The 21,278-nt window shown below is 36.8% G+C and overlaps 1 protein-coding gene across 2 annotated transcripts in view; it reads left to right on the top strand.

Annotated features, from left to right (window-relative positions):
* UBE2D1 (ubiquitin conjugating enzyme E2 D1) overlaps positions 1-20,700 on the top strand; it is a 36,477-nt gene extending 15,777 nt beyond the window's left edge. The window contains exons 2-7 of one of the 2 annotated variants that reach the window (XM_007464474.1): positions 10,780-10,843; positions 10,937-10,968; positions 13,269-13,346; positions 14,407-14,512; positions 17,880-17,973; positions 18,687-20,700. In XM_007464474.1, the coding sequence (XP_007464536.1) occupies positions 10,780-10,843; positions 10,937-10,968; positions 13,269-13,346; positions 14,407-14,512; positions 17,880-17,973; positions 18,687-18,732 (420 nt within the window). In that variant the 3' untranslated portion in view covers positions 18,733-20,700. The remainder of the gene's footprint in view (positions 1-10,779; positions 10,844-10,936; positions 10,969-13,268; positions 13,347-14,406; positions 14,513-17,879; positions 17,974-18,686) is intronic. The other variant, XM_007464475.1, reaches the window with a different exon arrangement.
* The last annotated feature ends 578 nt before the right edge of the window (positions 20,701-21,278 follow it).

The following is a 21,278-nucleotide window of genomic DNA, read 5'->3' as shown; positions in this document are numbered from 1 at the left end:
CTTCCTTTTTTTTTTTTAATTGGAGTACAGTTGCTTTACAATGTTGTGTTAGTTTCTGCTGTACAGCAAAGTGAATCAGCTATACGTATACATATATCCCCTCTTTGTTGGATTTCCTTCCCATTTAGGTCACCATAGAGCACTGAGTAGAGTTCCCTGTGCTGTATAGTTGGTTCTCATTAGTTATCTATTTCATACATAGTAGTGTATATATGTCAATCCCAATCTCCCAATCCATCCCACCCTGCCTTCTCCCCTTGGTATTCATGTTTGTTCTCTACACCTGTGTCTCTGTTTCTGTTTTGCAAGTAAGTTCATCTGTACCATTTTTCTAGATTCCACACATGTGCATTGATGTAGGATATTTTTCTCTTTCTGACTTACTTCACTCTGTATGACAGTCTCTAGGTCCATCCACATCTCTGCAAATGGCACAATTTCATCCCTTTTTATGGCCGGGTAATATTCCATTGTATATATATACCACATCTTCTTTATCCATTCGTCTGTTGATGGACATTTAGGTTGCTTCCATGTCCTGGCTATTGTAAATAGAGCGGCAATGAACATTGTGGTACATGACTCTCTTTGAATTATGGTTTTCTCTGGATGTATGCCCAGGAATGGGATTGCTGGATCACATGGTAGTTCTATTTTTAGTTTTTTAAGGAACCTCCGTACTGTTCTCCATAGGGGTTGTATCAAGCTATTCCTTAAATTGTATTGTTTGACTCAAACAATATCAAGCACCTTATATGAAAGGCATTGTTCTAAGTATTGTGGAGGAATTCATGAATAAAATACAAAAAAGTCTTAGTTTTAAAATAATATTCTGGTAGAAGAGGAAAGGGAAGGAGGAAATTAGAATTTCTTGAGCATCTATTATATATGCCAGGTATTAAGCTAGTTACTTATGTGTTTTCATTTAATTCTCAGTATAGTTCTTCCAGTGATGTTCCCATATGAGGCACTTGAGCAAGAGGTTAAGTGAGTTGCCCAAGGTCACATAGCTAGTAAGGGTCAGTAGCAAGGCCAGGTCTGACTCCAAAACTCATATTTTTAAAGTGGTCATTGAGAAGACAGCCACTGTTAAGGAGAATGGATAAAATTTGGGCACAGGGAGTTAGAAGGAAGGTTATTTTTAGAGAAGGAAAATTATGAAGGTCAGAAAACTTTAGTCATGTACAGGGAACATCCAAGTACGCAGGATAGACCTGACTAGATGGTTCTCAAACTTTCTGGTCTCGGGACCCCCTTATATTAAAAGTATTGAGTGCCTCAAAGAGCTTTTGTTTGTATAGGCTATATGTATTAATATTTACCATATGAGAAATTAAAACAGAAATTTTAAAATATTTAGTAATTTAAAAATAACAATAAACCAATTGCATATTAATAACATTTTTATTAAAGATAACTGTATATTCCAAAACAAATAAAAATAGAGTGTCATTGTTTTATACGTGTTCAGATCTCATTATAGTCAGGCTTATAAATGACAGTTGAATTCTCACATCTGCTCATGCATTCAGTCTGTTACAGTATCAGATATTCTTAAACTGGAAAACTCCACTGTATACCCATGAGATAATTGAGAGTGAAAAAGGCAAATATCTTAGTTTTATTATGAAATTAATTTTGACCTCACAGACCTCCTGAAAGTGTTTTAGAAAACCCAAGGGCATTCTTTGGAGAATTACTGGGGATGTTTGCGAAGGGGAACCCAATTGAAAGTGTAGGGTTAGGACTAGATAATGAAAAGAGTTGGTTGAGTTTGGTCTTTAATAAGCAATGGGGAGCCACTGACATTTTCTAAGCAGAAAAATGAAATAAACCGAGCTGTGCTTTTAGAAGATTGTTCTGCAAGTAATTCATAGAGTATTGGGAAGCAATTATAGTTGAACTGTAATAGATTTTTGAGGTAATATAATAGGTATTAAGGTAGAATATATTATACTCTTCCTCTGACAAGATGAACTAGAGAAAGGGAAGTCAAAATGAGCGTGGTGACTAGGAGACTAATAATCCCATTAATAAATATAGGGAACACAGAAAAAGAAGCAAGCTTGGGAAGGAAAATAGTGAATTAAGTTTTGGAATATGTAAAAAAAAGTTTTACATTATTTTTTATTCTGAAATAATTTTAGTCTTACAGAAAATTTGCAAAAATAGTACAGAAAGGTCTCATATATCCTTCACCTAATTTCCACTAATTTTTACAATATATATAACCGTTGTACAGTTATCAAAATGAGGAAAGTAACAGTGATACAGTACTGTAAGCTAAACTACAGACCTAATTCAGATTTTACCAGTTTTTCCACTGTTCTTTTGCTGTCCAAGGATCCAATCTGGGATCCCACATTGGATTTAGTTGTTGTGTCTCCTTAGTGTGTGTGTATATATATATATATATGTCCTCTAATCTGTGACAGTTCCTCAGTCTTTCCTTGTCTTGCAGAAATTTTTAATAAAAAAGAGAGAAGATGCTTATAATATATATAGTGGGGAAAAAACAGTGTCATTTCATTTCTCTTAAAATGCATAAGAACCTGAGTAAAACCATTATTTTTTCTTTAAAAAGTTGAAAAAATTATTGTGAAAAATTGAAACAGGGCTTCCCTGGTGGCGCAGTAGTTGAGAGTCCGCCTGCCGATGCAGGGGACACGGGTTCGTGCCCCGGTCCAGGAAGATCCCACATGCCGCGGAGCAGCTGGGCCCATGAGCCATGGCCACTGAGCCTGCGCGTCCAGAGCTCCGCAACGGGAGAAGCCACGACAGTGAGAGGCCCGCGTACCGCAAAAAAACCCAAAAAAACAATTGAAACAATGTAAAAGACATAAATAAAAAGTGACAGCCCACTGCCAGATATAACTACTGTTAATAGTTTGGTGTTAAAATTCTTTTAATTTATTTTCTATGCATGTATAGTATTATGGGATCTCTTGAGCATACTTTTGCCACATATATTTTTCACTCAAAAACTATATTATTTTTATCCAACATTCTTTGATGTCAACATATACATATCTCATTCTTTTTAGTGGCTGTAGTATCTCATAGTATGGTTATGTCCTAGAACCATTCCCTTATTGATGGGCCTTTAGGTTATCCTCAGTCTTTCATAATTATACAAAATGCCTCACTAAACATCCTTATATATATATATATATATATATATCTTTGTTTGGATGATTGTTACTAGGAGGTGAAATTCCTGCATCAGAGATCATATGCATTTTCCACTTTCACAATTATTGCCAAATTTCCCTCCAGAAGGTTCTGTCTCAACGAACACTCCCTCCAGCAGCAAGTGATATGCTTATTTCCCGCCAAAGCCATGGATGGAGGTATTCTAATACGGTGACGGTGGTTTGGTTTGGCTAATGGCCTTATGGATATTTGACTATTTATTCATTGCTCTTTTTTGTTTTTCCCTACAAAGCACTGTTTTGCTTTGTTTTGCTTTTGTAACACACACACACAATAATTAAAAATGAATGGTTTTAGAAAGAGAAAAACAAATACTATATGCTAACGCATATATATGGAATCTAAAAAAACGGTACTGATGAATCTAGTGGCAGCACAGGAATAAAGACGCAGACAACGAGAATGGACTTGAGGACACAGAGGGGGAAGGGGAAGCCTGGGCGAAGAGAGAGAGTAGCATTGACATACATACACTACCAGATGTAAAATGGAATGCTAGCGGGAAGCTGCTGCAGAGCACAGGGAGATCAATTTGATGCCTTGTGATGACCTAGAGGGATGGGATAGGGAGGGTGGGAGGGAGGCTCAAGAGGGAGGGGATATGGGGATATATGTATCCATATAGCTGATTCACTTTTTTTACAACAGAAACTAACACAACATTGTAAAGCAATTATACTCCAATAAAGATGTGGAAAAAAATGAATGGTTTTAAATGCTTTGTCTTTGAGACCTTTAACTGTTAATCAGCATGGGATAAATTGGATCTTATGAGGATCCTATGGACTTGAGCAACTTGTATAATTCAGTGTTAATTCTTAAAGAATGGAGAGAAGAGCAAAGGAAAAGATTACTGATCCTAGCATTTCCTTTTGAAATAACATAAGAATCATTAAATTATTTTTAGTACTCCATATGTGGCTGTGATGCTAGAAGTAGATAAATAAGAATGCCAGTTATGGTGGAGAAAGCATAAATCAGGTAATTGGGTGATTTCTGAAAAACTTTGAGTAAACTAAATCAAAAGGGAAAAGTATAAGTGGTCCTTGATTTCTTGTGTTTGTCTAAAAGCATACTGGCTTCTGAATAGACTAAGAGCAAAAGGGGGTTTTGATTTGTTTGGTTATAGTTTTTGTTTGTTTTATATTTTCACCTCCTTAGCACAACTCAGAATTTTTCATTTTTCGAATTTAAGGTCTCTATTTTTGTAGGCAGGGGAGGGTGTGTATTGTCAAGCCTTTTGTTTTCTGTTGGTCATTCTGTCTGTGCATATGCACCAGTTTCAGTTGCGTATTTCCAAACAGTGTAATAGGGCATATTTCCAGACATATTTTTTTTTACTTTTTATTTTATATTGGGGTTTGGCGATTATCAATGTTGTGATAGTTTCAGGTACACAGCAGAGCGACTCAGCCATACATATACATGTATACATTTCTCCACCAAACTGCCATGCAGGCTGCCACATGCAGGCTGCCACATAACATTGAGCAGAGTTCCCTGTGCTACACAGTAGGTCCTTGTTGGTTATCCATCTTAAATATAGCAGCAGACACATATTTTGATAAAAATAACATTAGAAATTTAGGCCCTCCTAAAAAAGTCTAGGATGCGTAAGTTTCCTCACCAAAGCACTTGTGTCAGTATTAGTAGTAATTTAATGATTGATGTGACCATTAAGAATGTTTGATGTACCATCAACTGCCTCTTTCCTATAAGTGAGCTTTAAATAGACAACTTAAGAACCTGGCCTTGGCTTCACAGAGAACATGGTCCTGAGAAAAGGAGAAAGACTGTGTGAGTTCACTGCCCAGGGCCCAGGCACGGAGCCTAGCACGTCCGGCTCTGTGCTCCCAGCTCTTCACTTTTTCTACCCACCTGCCTTCCTTTTAAAACTTAAAACAAAGCTTTTGAATTCTGATTATGATGTATATGTATAATGTATAATATATAATGTATGTTCACTCTAAAACAAGTAATAAAGTATTGAAAGTGATAAATGACAAAGTAAAGGCAACTGTAATCCTCAGAAAAAAAAAAAAAAGAACCTGGCCTTGGGACTTCCCTGGTGGTCCAGTGGTAAAGAATCCACCTTCCGGGCTTCCTTGGTGGCACAGTGGTTAAGAATCCACCTGCCAATACAGGGGACATGGGTTCAAGCCCTGGTCCAGGAAGATCCCGCATGCTACGGAGCAACTAAGCCTGTGCGCCACAACTACTGAGCCTGCGCTCTACAGCCCGCGAGCCACAACTACTGAGCCCGCGTGCCACAACTACTGAAGCCCCCGTTCCTAGAGCCCGTGCTCTGCAACCAGAGAAGCCACGACAATGAGAAGCCTGCGCACCGCAACAAAGAGTAGCCCCCACTTGCCGCAACTAGAGAAAGCCCTTGAGCAGCAACGAAGACCCAGTGCAGCCAAAAATAAAAAAATAAATAAATAAATAATTAATTAAAAAAAAAAGGAATCCCTCTTCCAATGCAGGGAACATGGGTTCGATCCCTGGTCGGGGAACTAAGATACCACATGCCACGGGGCAACTAGGCCCATGCGCCACAACTACTGAGCCCGTGTGCTTCAAATTGAGAGCCTGTGTGCCACAAAACTACAGAGCCCACATGCTCTGGAGCCCACACACCACAACTAGAGAGAGAAAACCCACACGCAAAAACTAGAGAGAAGCCCCACGTGCCACAACGAAAGATCTCGCATACCGCAACAAAGATCCTGCATACCACAGCTAAGACCCACGCAGCCAAAAAATATATATATAAAATTAATTAATTAATTTTTTAAAAAGAACCTGGTCTTTGCAGGAGTTCAGTTGTTAGGTTTTATCTTTCTCATCCTTAGGTCTAACTTCTATCAAGAGGTAAAATCAGGGCACAGAAATATAAGAACATGATAATGAATATTTTTCTATACTGTTTTAAAGGGATTTGAAAGAACAGTCTGAAATTTGAACACAATTCAGGGCTATTCCATGTAAAACATGGTTTTGGGTTTTTTTAATTAGTAAACAAAATAAATTTGTATGTATTTATGTATGATTTACTCGCATATACATTACTCCGTAAAATATATACATGCAAATCATTATAGTTTTTTAACCACAATTAGAGATTATTTTCTTTTGCTTAAATTATATTTAGGGCTTCCCTGGTGGCGCAGTGGTTGAGAGTCTGCCTGCCGATGCAGGGGATGTGTGTGGGTTCGTGCCCCGGTCAGGGAGGATCCCACATGCCGCGGAGCGGCTGGGCCCGTGAGCCATGGCCGCTGGGCCTGCGCGTCCGGAGCCTGTGCTCCGCGGCGGGAGAGGCCACAACAGTGAGAGGCCCGCATACCGGGAAAAAAAAAAATTATATTTAATTGAAGTGTAGTTGATTTACAATGTTGTGTTAATTACTGCTATATAACAGTGATTCAGTTATACATATATATACGTATATATAGATACATATACACACATTATTTTTTTTAATTTATTTATTTGTGGCTGTGTTGGGTCTTCATTGCTGCGCACGGGCTTTCTCTAGTTGTGGCGAGTGGGGGCTACTCTTCGTTGCTGTGCGTGGGCTCCTCACTGCGGTGACCTCTCCTGTTGTGGAGCACAGGCTCTAGGCACGTGGGCTTCAGTAGCTGCAGCACGTGGGCTCAGTAGTTGTAGCTCATGGGCTCTAGAGCGCAGGCTCAGTAGTTGTGGTGCACGGGCTTAGTTGCTCCACGGCATGTGGGATCCTCCCGACAAGGGATCGAACCCGTGTCCCCTGCACTGGCAGGCGGATTCCCAACCACTGTGCCACCAGGGAAGTCCCTACACACACATTCTTATATATATATATATATATTCTTTTCCATTATGGTTTATCATAGGATCCTGAATATAGTTCTCTGCGCTATACAGTAGGACCTTGTTGTTTATCCATTCTATATATAAAAGCTTACATCTGGGGCTTCCCTGGTGGTGCAGTGGTTAAGAATCCACCTGCCAATGCAGGGGACACGGGTTCGAGCCCTGGTCCGGGAAGATCCCACGTGCGTCGGAGCAACTAAGCCCGTGCGCCACAACTACGGAGCCTGCGCTCTAGAGCCCATGAACCACAGCTACTGAGCCCACATGCTACAACTACTGAAGCCTGCGCGCCTAGAGCCCATGCGCTGAAACAAGAGAAGCCACTGCAATGAGAAGCCCGTGCACTGCAACGAAGAGTAGCCCCCGCTCTCTGCAACTAAAGAAAGCCTGCGCACAGCAACGAAGACCCAATGCAGCCAAAAATAAATTAATTAATTAAATAAAAATTTTTAAAAAATGCTTGCATCTGCTAATCCCAACCTCTCACTCCACCCCTCCCCCAACTCCCTCCCCCTTGGCAACCACCAATCTGTTCTCTATGTCCTTGATTCTGTTTCTGTTTCATAGGAGACTCTCATTTTCTTATTAACTAGTTTTCTAGTTAAAGTAAGGGCCAAGAGGGACTTCCCTGGTAGTCCAGTGGTTAAGACTCCGTGCTCCCAATGCAGGGGACCCGGGTTCGTTTCCTGGTCAGGGAACTAAGATCCCACATACCACGACTAAGCCTGCATGCTGCAACTAGAGAAGTCCACACGCCACAACTAGAAAAGCCCATGTGCCACAACAAAGACCCAGCACAGCCAAAATAAATAAATAAAAAATTTTAAAAATTATCTCTTAAAAAAATAAAAATAAAATAAAATAAGGGCCAAGAAGTTCCATTTACCCATTTACACTGATGTTTGGAAAACTCAACATGATGAGTCTTTTCAAAAGCAATCTCCGAAAAGACCGAATTAGAAAACAGTTAAGTAAAGCACAGTTATTCTAAAATGGGGCTATGGGGAATTCCCTGGTGGTCCAGTGGTTAGGACTCTGTGCTTCCACTGCAGGGGGCCCAGGTTCGATCCTTGCTGGGGGAACTAAGACCCCACAAGCCACCTGTTGAGGCCAAAAATAAATAAATAAATAAATAAAATGGGGCTATGACTTGGGAGCTGCTCCTCCCCCAATCATTTAAACTGGTTCAGTAATTGTATTCAGCTACTAGAGAATTGGATGGTTGTTATGAATGTATTAACTTTACATTTATTTGAATGCCTACTATGTGCCAGAGACTGCTGTATGCTTCATATGTATCATTTTACTTGTTTGTCATAGAAACTGTGGATGAAAGTCATAATATCACTTTGCGTTAAAGAAAGCTAAGGCTTATGGAGGAGGAAAAAAAGAGTTTTGCCCAAGATCATGAGGCAGATGAATGATGGCACCTGGACTTAAGCTTCAAAGCCTTGCTTTTTTTGTTGGTTTTTTTGGTTTTTTTTTTGCGGTACGCGGGCCTCTCACTGTTGTGGCCTCTCCCGTTGCGGAGCACAGGCTCCGGACGCGCAGGCTCAGCGGCCATGGCTCACGGGCCCAGCCGCTCTGCGGCATGTGGGATCTTCCCGGGGGCACGAACCCGTGTCCCCTGCATCAGCAGGCGGACTCTCAACCACTGCGCCACCAGGGAAGCCCGAAAGCCTTGCTTTTTAACCAGTGTCACTGAAATCTTCCTCTTTATTGTTTAACTATACCAGGACCAAAGAAGCTGCTAATAACTCTAGTTAATTCTTGTCAGGAAGAGAAGGATAGTAAGAACTGTGGGGGAAAATCAACAAAAACAAAAATGAAAGTACTGAGGTATACTGGAAAAGACCAGAAGACTTGGAAGGAGACTTGAGTTTGCACTTGGCTCGGTTACTTGGCTCATATATCACTTTCTTAGGAAAAGCCTTTCCCTGCTCATTGTTTGTCTCTATTAGGACACTGAACTGATTGCAATGATTCTAAGGTGTACATCTTTTTCATTTTAACATTTCTAAAATCTGGACGCGTATTATAATTGTTGTTGTCTTAAAATTAATTGACAGTGTTTCTCCTTAATTATTGGTACGTAAAATAAGGGTGTGATTTACCATTGATGGCATCTTAGATTTGATGAGTGCAGTATTTGTCTACATGTGTTCCCATGAAAATGTTTACATCATTCCCACAGTTTTTAAATAACAGGTATATACAGTGATTTTTCTGATTTGTGTTCTAATCCTCTTTTAAGCTCTAGCCCTGTATGTTGAATAAATTTTCCTTTGATTTCACAAGGATCACAGATTCAGTGTATCTACTTTCCAAATCAACATGTCTTGTAGTATATTCCCACATCTCAGTAAATGGTATCTACACCTGTAGAAGCTAAAAAGCTAGAAGTCCCACTGCCAGGGTTTGAATACCAGTTCCACCCTATACTAGTTCTGTGAGTACACAGTGAAGCGTGTCACCTTTATTCTTCATTTGTAAAATGGGAAGCATAATAACACCTACCTCTCAGGATTATTAAGATGGTAAAACATCGAGTAAATATTAGCTGCTGCTAGTCTTCAACATTTATATTCGTGACCTTTCTCCTTCCTCTGTACGTGTAATTCATCATCAATCCTGTGATAAGTAGGCCTTTCACAATATCCCAGATCCATCCTCTTTTTTATCTGCTGCTTCTCCAGTCCAAGCTCCTGTTATAGCCTGTAATAACTAATCTGGTAGCTTCTCTTTCCCATCTTTGATCCATTCAATACATAGACCAGTCAGAGCCATCTTTTAAATCAGATTATGCTACGTCTTAAAACCCCTCCCAATGCACTTAGTATAAAACTCCCAATCCTTAATATGGTGTATATTGTTCTCAGTTTTCTGCCTGGCCTCTGCCTACTCTTTCATCCTCATCTTATGCCACTCTGCCTCACGTTACTCATTTCTCCCCAAACTGACTCCCACTCATCCTTTTGATTTCAGCTGAAATGTCACTTTCTCAAAGACATTCCCTTATCTTCATAACTAAATTAGGTTCTTCAGTTCTAATATATAGTCTTTTATATTGAATTTACACCTTTCATAGTTGGTGGTGATCATTTCCTTCCCAACTGAAGGTAAATTATTTCCCCAAAGTCATAGAGCTAGTTATGGTAGGATTGGAATGCCACCCTAGGACTGGCCAACTAAAGCTATGCCATTTCCATGATCCTTCCTTTGCTTCCTTGCGAGCAGGAAAGAGCATATGAATTAATGTGCTAGCCTTTAAAAATATGGCCCAACTGCTCTCCTTTCTTTCCATTTAACCTTCATGTTGTTCCTTAAATATCCATCTCTCTGTGAGCCTTCACTCTTCCAAATTAGATTATAAACTGGTCGAAGAAGGATCTGTTTTTTATATATTACACACCTAGCATTTACATAAGTTACCCTGCATATAATAGATACTCAAAAATAGTTTGTCTTAGAGATGCTAAAGAAAAACAATTTTTTAATCCATTTAATTTTTCCAGGGTTTGGAGCTATCTCAGGAAGGAATTTACTACCTCATTCCATATTCTTCTACCCATCAGTGACAGTATATTTTATGTGTCCATATTGTGAATAGAACTGCCTAAAATGATTTTTAAATGAGTAGCTTGTGTCTTCATGGATTATCATGCTTGTTTCACTGGAAAAGAATTAACCTTAAGTATTTTTGCTTTGTTTCAGGAATTGAGTGATCTACAGCGCGACCCACCTGCTCACTGTTCGGCTGGACCTGTGGGAGATGACTGTAAGCTTTGCTCTCTTGCTAGGATTTTGCTACCATTAATAATACAGGTTTGAACACTTGTTAATGACTCCAAAACTCCTTTGTTTGTTTCAGTGTTCCACTGGCAAGCAACTATTATGGGGCCTGTAAGTATGATTCATTTGTGTGAAATTAATCCCCTCAGCCATCCTTCATTCTTGGCATTTCACCTTTTATCAGATGTTTGTGGCTAGGGTTGAATTTTCTTGTACTCTGAATCACTCAGAAAGCTAAATATGAGTAAAGGGTTTATGATGATTTTCTAGAGCCCTGGTGGCAAATACCTGCTAGGAACACATTTACAACACTTTGCCAAATCCTTGATCATTATGCATAATAATGAATCACCCACAATTTGCAACCAGGCTGCGTGTTTATCTTTTTTTAAACACAGAAAGTCAGTTGTTCAGAACTAAGTGTAATTACTCTTACATCAACATTTTAGTAGGTTAGAAATAAGTCTAATTAACCCAATAATGGAATTTCTACAAGTAACAAGTATCAATTTGCAATAAGTTTCATCACTGTTTCTGTGTGTGAGAGGAACGGATAAAATATTGCAATGGCTCTATTGTTGCCACATCATGAATTTGCCTCTTTTGTTGCCTTGTCCCGAACTCAGAATTACCTGCTATTCTATGACTGGCTTCTCTTAATACTTATTACCTTTGTTAAGATTATTTTTTTCTACACCTGAGAAGCAGTTATGACTTTTCTTTCTGTGGACAAAAATCTGATTGCATAAGAATGGGCACCGATAGCTCAAATCTACTTTCTGAGTAAAGACTGCATTAGTAACATGTTTCCGTTAACATCATTCTCTCCTCCCTCCCTTGAAAGATCTTTATCTAGTAAGACATAGTGTTGTTTTTTTGTTTTGTTTTGTTTTGTTTTTTGCGGTACGCAGGCCTCTCACTGTTGTGGCCTCTCCCATTGTGGAGCACAGGCTCCGGACGCGCAGTCTCAGTGGCCATGGCTCATGGGCCCAGCCGCTCCCCGGCATGTGGGATCTTCCCGGACCAGGGCACGAACCCGTGTCCCCTGCATCAGCAGGTGGACTCTCAACCACTGCGCCACCAGGGAAGCCCAGCCATAGTGGTTTTAATCATATTGCCTCATGCTTAGCTTTTAAAAAATACAACAGTTATTGAATTTTCAGAGCAGGAGTCCTGAGCAAGTGTCTTAAATTACTAAATTGTTTTATTAAGTTAGTTTTTTAAAGGGTGAAGTGCAACATATTTATTTAACAACTTTTAATAAGAATCTAGTTATTTGATTTTCATTGCTTACCAAGAACCTTCAAAATAATATCAAGTCTTACCCTTACCATTTGAATTATAGCCCATCACAAATATTTCTCAGGTGAATCACATGTAGCAAATGGTTACAGTTATGTTACCCATACCCTCTTTATTGTAATATAAATATGCCACTTAATAATATAATTTGAACATCTAAGAAGACCATATCTGTTGATTGTAATTAACTTACATTTTCTACATTCCTTATAATTTTTGATGAACTAGAATTAAACTGTATAGTAAGAATAATTATATGGTACAGTCCTCTAATGTATATGTAGAAACTTAAGGAGGAAGTAATGATAGCCTTGCTATTATTACCAAAATGTTAATATACATGATACTTTTAATTAAATATAAATATAAAATAGAATTTAAGGTATTTTTGCTACTTTTTTCCCCCTTTTCCTTTTTTTAATCATCCTTTTTTTTTCTTGCTTGTAACATTATAAGTATTTCCTAATTGCTATAAAGAGATACGGCCAAACTTAAATTCCTCTTGTAAAGTTGATTCCTAATTAGATAATTCTATGAAACTGAATTTATCTAGTTTTGTTTGGGGCTTTTTTTGCATTTCCCACGTTGTTTTGTAAACTGCTACTAAGTGACGATTTGAGGTCTAAATTATGTAACAGTGTCACTTAGCCTTTTCTTTTCATAAGTTGGTCCTTTCATTTCATCTCTATTCTTGCCCCTTAAAGGACCATGAGAACTTAACGTTTTATAATTAAGAAGAAAAACACTAGCCTCAACCCTTTTCTTTTATACTGATTACTGCTACAGAAAATTATTCTTTTCTCACAGCAGTCTTGTGTGTTTACTGATCTTTAACAGTCTATACTCATGAACAGATTTGTTTGGGCAAGTCACACCACTCCACTGTGTATGTCCTATTTTTGTTTTGTTTTAAACTATGATGTTGGCATGATTGTTGGAAAGTCCTCCTTCATGCCTGCAAAGAGAAACCTGTTTTTAAGGTAAATGATTTGAACTTATGACAAAATGATGGCATTTTTTTCAAACTGGTATATTTGGAGGGAATCATCTTGGGTTACTAATAATAAATATAGTAATCAAACACTGATGTGATTATTTTGTAATTTCAGCCTGATAGCGCATATCAAGGTGGAGTCTTCTTTCTCACTGTACATTTTCCGACAGACTATCCTTTTAAACCACCAAAGGTATTTTTATTTTTATGATTGACGTGACTCCTGTGTCAGGGGTTTTACTCTCTATCCAGAGATATTTTCATGAAAAGACCATGGGTAGGTTAGCATGTTCAAACTGTTTCTGTAAAATCAATGAATCTAAAATATGCTTTCTTACTCAAATATTGTATTATGTCTGTAAACAGAAGGCAGTATCTGTTAGGCTAGAAATTAGCTTCCCTACCTGTCTTTCCCTCTGCATTAGATATGTGTAGTTTGGGAAGTTTTTATGGTCAAGAGTTAGACTCTTCCATTCAGGGGATTATCTTTCCTAGGCTGACCCTTCTTTCTCAGTTTTTAAGTATTCAACAAACATTTATTGAGCACCTACCATGTTCTGTTGCATTGGGGAATACAAAAGTAAAAAGATATAGTCCTTTTGTTTAGTGTAGGAAAGATTAAAACACATTCTTATTAAATTTAGCTTAGATCTAAAGAGGAAGCCAACAAATGATGGGGGTGTCAATGAGGGAGAAAATCATTAACAAATTCTGTCACTGAGGAAATAATTACTTTAGATTTTTAAAAACACCTAATTAACATTACATATGAAACGATGTAACAACTCTTGTGGAAGATTAGAATTCTTGGTGGATTTGTTAGGGCAGGTAATAAGCTGGGGCCCCTCAACTTTCCTCTGGAATAAGGTCAGCAGCCTATTTCTAGATCCAGGTGTCAATTGATAATCAAATTAAGAAAAGGATTGCTTTGAAGGTTGATGAAAGCCATGGTTAATTACTTCAGGTGCTACTCAACCAGTCATACCACCTATTATAGACTTATTTATCACACTTTCCAAAATACTCCTCAATTCCTTGGGGTTAGGGAGAGTAGGAAGCTGACTTTGCTTTCACATTATCAGTAGCTAAAGCTACGTGCACATAAAGTAGATGCTCATCCAATTTCTGTTGAATACGTTTCTCCTCTAAGAGCACATAAAATTGAGGACATTTTACTCTAGAGCAAATTGGTTCTGTTTGCTTTCATAGTTCATGGATTGTCACAGTTTTGTTTTGTTTTGTTTTATGTTTAGATTGCTTTCACAACAAAAATTTACCATCCAAACATAAACAGTAATGGAAGTATTTGTCTTGATATCCTGAGGTCACAATGGTCACCAGCTCTGACTGTATCAAAAGGTAATTTCATTTATCAGATTTACAACAGTTGATAACAGTGAGACAGGAAAAATACAGCAGAAATATCTTAGGGACCAAAGTTTAAAAAAAAACAATCTACTGTGTTTTCTTCTGCTTTGCTTTTGCTTTGCTTTCATAGTTTTTATATTACTCTTGCTTGGGGGGTTGATGGGCAGATCTAAATGATGAAATGAGAGAAATTTAAAATGTTAGAACTAGGAATTTGGGGATAAGACTGTTGACATTTTACCCCTTTACTTTGGGCTTTATCTTTAAAAAGAAAGAGACAGGGACAGAGAGAGACACACAGAAGTAAAAATAAGATTTTAGGACCAGATGTCCCATTCATTAAATGGAATTATTTATTGACATGATGAGTAAAGCTTTACAACTCCTTTACTTCATCTCCGAGGAAATGTCAGATTGGCAGATAAAGTAAATGATTTAAAATGAAAGACAGGAATTCCCTGGCAGTCCAGTAGTTAGGACTCCACGCTTTCCCTGCGGAGGGACCAGCTTCAGTCCCTTGTCGGGGAACTAAGATCCCACAAGCTGCATGGTGTGGCCAAAAAAATGAAAGACATATTTCACACTTTAGAGTAATGTAGTATATATAGCATGTTAGTCTAAACGTCAAATAATCAGTAGCATCATTGTAAGGACTGATACATAATCCATGCAGATTCTCAACTTTCACAGTTGCATAGCATTATTCTTTGCTAAATTATGAGATGTGTATATAGGGCATCTGAAGCCATTTGTTTCATTAGCTAATGTTATTTGCTTTGCCAGCCTCTTAATTTTGTCTTGTTTCTCTAACGGAAGAGAGTCTGAGTTATTGTTTTGAGTTAGAACCATCTACCCCTGAAAGTAACTTGGTAGTTTTCCCTTTTTATAAAATTTAAGAAAACTGTTTCTCTTGAAGGATTTGGGGGAGGAATCCATGGTCATTAAAAAAATTTTTTTTAAATAAATGCTACCTGAATATATAGCTTGTTTTAAAAATTGATAAGGTTTAGAGAAAGCAGTGTCCATAGCCATGATTATTTCAAGTATTAGATAAGTAACAGCCCTTCAGATCGGTTAGTTGTTCATGAATGGCAATTTTTCTGATCTAACATATCCCTATAAAGTGTTCATGTAGATTCTAGTGTCCTTTTAAAAATCTTTCACATACTATAACTGTTACACACTAGATATAGGAAAGATACTGTGTCACAGGGTTTTTCAAATTAATATTCTCTTTCCTGGAATAGGATCACAAAATGAAATTCATTTAGCATATGCAGCTAAATACTTAGCGCAGACTGCCAGATGTTGAACAGTTATCTTCTGCCATTGGTAGCTTTTTATAAAAAATAGTTTTGTTAGCTTCTAGAAACTGTCCTTTAAGAACAGTTTCAAACAGCCTCAGTTTCCTCATATGTCAAATGGGGATTATAATAGTATTACCACATATAGTTACTATGCAACTAGCACATAGTAAACATTCAAATGAATGTTATATATTATCTTTTTCCTTATCTGAAAACATTTGATTTGTGTGCATAATAGTGAAATCAGGGCACAGGGCTCTTGGCAGCAGGAGTGGGGAGATGAGGAACTTCCCTCTTGCCTATTTTATAAAGTAGCTTATATTTTCTTTATTTGTACATTTTTCACTTTTTAATATTTTAAATGTCTTATTTTGCTTTTTATCATGAGTTTAGTTTAGAAACTTTCTGGAGGTGTGAGCCCAGATAACTTACCCAGTTGGTTTAATATACAGGCTTGAAATTCCATTGGGCAGATGAAAGATTAAAAAGATGAATGAAATATTAGTTTTGGTTAGCCCGTAGCACCCCCTTTCCAAGTCATTAAAAATCAACTCTGGGGCTTCCCTGGTGGCGCAGTGGTTGAGAATCTGCCTGGACACGGGTTTGAGCCCTGGTCTGGGAGGATCCCACATGCCGCGGAACAACTAGGCCCGTGAGCCACAACTACTGAGCCTGCACGTCTGGAGCCTGTGCTCCACAACAAGAGAGGCCGCGATAGTGAGAGGCCCGCGCACCGCGATGACGAGTGGTCCCCGCTTGCCACAACTAGAGAAAGCCCTCGCACAGAAACGAAGACCCAACACAGCAATAATAAATTAATAAACTCCGAACCCCAACATCTTTAAAACAAACAAAAAAAAAGAATCAACTCTGCCTTCCTTATAAATTCACCTTTGGATTTGTAAGAGTAGGAAAAGATAAAGGAACATAGTAGAGGAAGGTGAAGATGTAATGTTGTTCCAAAGATTCCATGTATCCCCTCAGAAGTGGTGGCATGGAAGCAGACAAATGAGGAACCATAGTCCTTGTTTCCTTCTTTTTCAGATACTTAGTTGTTTATTTTTTTAAGTGTAGCTATTTGCATTAGTATTTTGATACAACATGCAAGAAACAACTACTATAATTTATCAATTTTCATTTATATTTAAAAATATACAAGTTATGTAATGATAGCTGTGCCTTTTTTTTTTTTTTTTGGCGGTACGAGGGCCTGTCACTGTTGTGGCCTCTCCCACCGTGGAGCACAGGCTCTGGACGCGCAGGCCCAGCGGCCATGGCTCACGGGCCCAGCCGCTCCGCGGCATGTGGGATCCTCCCAGACCGGGACACAAATCTGCATCCCCTGCATCGGGAGGCAGACTCCCAACCCCTGCGCCGCCAGGAAAGCCCATGCCTATTATTTTTAAATGCATTTGCTACAAATAATGTACATGGAATAAAAAAAATTCACTGAAAATAATCTTACAGATCTTCCTTCTTAGCTCTAAGCCCAAGTAAAACAGTGCATGAGCTTCATCTCCCAAAGTGGTTTGAACTGTTAACTGTAATTTGATTGCTTTACCTTGAACTGTTTAGGACACAGATTTTCTGCATTAAAGTAGAATAAAAGTGGACAGTTTTCTTATTAAAGTAAAAAAATATCTCTAAGAAACATCTAAAGTTAGGATGCTATTCTAATATTTTTCCAACTATGTACCATCTGGGGTATATGTGTCTTACCTAAAAAATATTTTTGTAGAGAACTCTTGAGTTTAAAAGTTAATAGCTACTTTGGAGGTTCACATTTTTTAAATAAATAGAAATTCAAATAGAATTTAAAATTGCAAAAGTGATAATAATTTTGTATTATATACACTGAATGGTAATTTTGTAATTTAAAAAATTAAAGATATTTGCTGCCAACCAAAATTAATCACAAATGTAATTTAATGTGTTCATTTTGTTTTTTTCTTTGTAAGTTTATTGTCTATTCAGTAAAATTATTTTCGCATGTGTAATTCATATAAAGTAGAAAGATCATTACTTAATATGATGTTCTCTTTTAAATCTAGTTTTATTGTCCATATGTTCTCTGCTTTGTGACCCTAATCCAGATGACCCCTTAGTACCAGATATTGCACAAATCTATAAATCAGACAAAGAAAAGTAAGTGTTTGCTTATATTAGTTTCTGTTTGGGTGCATTGCTATGTAGTCTGCCAAAACATAAGTATTATCAATGTATTGAAGTACATTTAGTTACGCTTATTGTGTTTATGTTAAGTTTGTTTATCCAGTGGAGTAAAACTTTCTTTTTAAATTCTGTTAACTCCTTTTACAAAAAAATCTCATCCCTTCCCACTTGTTGTTTCATCCTTTACTATTTAATAGTACTTGTTCTGCATTTACATAGTATGCATGGTTTTTGATAGTAACTATCAAACTATAATTCTAAGTAGTACATTTAAAATTTAAAAAGTTGATAATTGGAAATTACTGAATATCATATTCCTTACCTTCTCCCAGGAAAAGTTATCCTTAACTACCCCTAAACTGACCTAATTTTCAAGGTGCTACATCTTGCTGGCACCATTGATTCATTTGCATTTTACAGATAATGACCATTCAGGGTTGTCATTTACAGATTTGTATTAGAAATTGATTTCTTTATTTCGTTGTGTATAACTTAGGTACGTTTTCATATAGGTTGTAAAGAGGTCCATTAGTTTAAAAAATCGCTCATGTTTTCTATTTTATTTATGCATGAACCTAAGTCACATTGACCCAATAATTGGTGTATGTATGATTATTGCAGTTAGACAGATCTTGTAAAAGATTTAATTTGTATGTTTCTACTATATCCCTTTTGTATGTCTACAGATACAACAGACACGCAAGAGAATGGACTCAGAAATATGCAATGTAAAATCAAAAAAATTTTCATATATACCAGAGTACTGTAAAATCTAGGTTTTTTCCAACATTAGCAGTAAATCGAGCACCGTTTACTGTTTCATTGTACCATGAAATCCTTTGATTTTTACCCATTTTAAATGTATTTCTGAAGCAAGACAAAACAAACTTCCAAAAATATTCTTGAGACTGTGATGAGAGCATTTATCATTTTGTATGCATTGAGAAAGACATTTATTATGGTTTTTAAGATACTTGGACATCTGCATCTTCAGCTTACAAGATCTACAATGCATCTGAAAAGCAACCAAATTATTTTTTGCTGAAACTAGATGTTTTTACATGAAAAATACTGTATGTGTTGTCTAAGATGTCGTCAGTTATATAAATCTGTGTTCAGATTTCATTCTTTGTTAGCTCACTTTATAATTTGTATTTTTTTACTGTATAGACTAAATATATTCTATTTACATGTATGTCAACTCGTTACTTTTTTCCTGTGAACAGTATTGAAAAAACCCAACAGCTGATAATGAAATGAATTAACTGTCCGTCTCCCTTGTCTTAGGGTATTCTGTAGATTGATTGCAGATTCCTTAAACCTGAAATGATCTTTACACTGTAATTCTCAGTATACTGATTATGGAGAGACACTTGTTTTGATTTTGTTATACTTGACTTAACTTTATTACAATGTGAATTAATTGCACTGCTAAGTAGGAAGACGTGTAACTTTTATTTGTTGCTATTCACATCTGAATTTTTTTTCTGTATAGGCAATATTATATTGACACCTTTTACAGATCTTAATGTAGCTTTTTCCATTTAAATAAAATGCTTTTTCTACTATTTGCCTTGATTACTTAAAAAGATAAAAAATTACTTTATAAGTAAGGATCAATACTCTATATAAAATTTTGCATGGAAATTAATTCCAAATTGTAAGGATGAAGTCTGTTGTATTTGGCACTAATCACCATTAATTATATAAATTTTATTGCTTTAGGTTTGTATTGATACCTGTTTACTAAATTGTCAATCTAGAGGATGATATACACTGGTCCCTTGTTATTGAAAAGAATTTAGGATATGTTGGCATTTGTCTTGGATCACATCTAAAATGAATTATTTTCTAAGGTACTGAGATGAATGTAAGACAGTGTCACCTACATTGAAGAAAAGTCTTTATAGACCTGAAGAATAATCAGGTTAATTCATTAAAATGCCCCTCTAGATATAACTGACGTTGTATTTCTTAACATTTTAAAATCTAGAATTTCTAAAATAGAATTTTAATGCCATCACAGTTTGAAAGAGGATATCCATTTTTTACGTAGAAGTTATACAGAAAATTCTAAAATGACACTTTCCCTCTGTTTTATAAATTGTCAGTTAAAATGATTTAAATGAGCAGGTTATCTTTGCAGATTTTAAAGAAAGCTAGAAAGTTCTAATGTTTTAACTTGGAAAAAAAATGTCTCATTATTAGCATGCTTACCAAACTTGAGTGTCATTTTTAAGAAGAGTTGTAGCTCTTCTGATTATTTCAGTAGCTGTGTAAGTGTACAAAAATCTGTGATGGGTGTAGTCATTAGCAAAGAATGTAAATCACTTAAGTATTTTACCATGGTTCATTATTATAAAGCACAAAATAACCCATTGTTAAAAAATGTGTTTTTATAAATGAATGTAAAATAAATGAATTGTGAAATGGATGTTTAAGAAAATATAGGTTTAAAAAGTAACTATATTAAGTGATGTCTTGAAACAGCCATATCATAAAGAATACTACTATGTTATTATAAGCTACATTGGCCCAGAATTTGAACACTCAACATCATTAGATTTAAGTATTTAGTATATTTTGATAATAAAGGGTTTTGTTTCTTGAATATCTTTCACTTTTTAAAAAACTTTTGTGTGGCATTTATTTTTGAAAATGTCTTTTTTTTTCTGTATTAAAGTTTTGAAACTTGCCTAACACTAACTCTGTTTGCCTTTGCTTACATCTGAATTGTACAGCCACTCTCTTGAGGAGTGAGCACAAGTTCTCATAATTAATTTAAAAATCTTAGAAGTTCAGCAATGGCATAATGATCAGCCAGATCAGTATTTTGGGTTTGTTGTTTTGTTTAATTCTAACAAAGGGTACATCAGTTACCTAACTGTAAATCCGAAGCCAAGGACCTTCCTCCATAGATCAACCATTAATTTAAGGAGCTCCTGGGAGTGAGGAAAATGGAAAGTCTTTTGGAGTTTTACGATCCTACCTCTTGAAGTCTTGGATTCTGAACACTCGTAACTGCCACATACAATAAATCCATGATACAGGCTGTAAGGGGTAACCTCACGCTCATCCCCCCAACTATCTCTAATTCCTGAACAAGCTTTACACATGCATATGTAAATCATATACAATTATTCATTTTTGCTTTACGTTAAACCCCCCCCCCTCCATGAACTCTGTTAGGGAAAATTTTAAATTTACTTTGTCAATTAAGCAATTTCAAAGGATCAAAAGGTATTAGGTGAGAAACACAAACACAGAGCACCAGGGAA

Source organism: Lipotes vexillifer, unplaced genomic scaffold, assembly GCF_000442215.2.
Source record: "Lipotes vexillifer unplaced genomic scaffold, Lipotes_vexillifer_v1.1 scaffold375, whole genome shotgun sequence".
NCBI lineage: Eukaryota > Metazoa > Chordata > Mammalia > Artiodactyla > Lipotidae > Lipotes > Lipotes vexillifer.
Note: the sequence above shows the minus strand (reverse complement) of the source record. Positions and strands in the feature narration are given on the sequence as shown.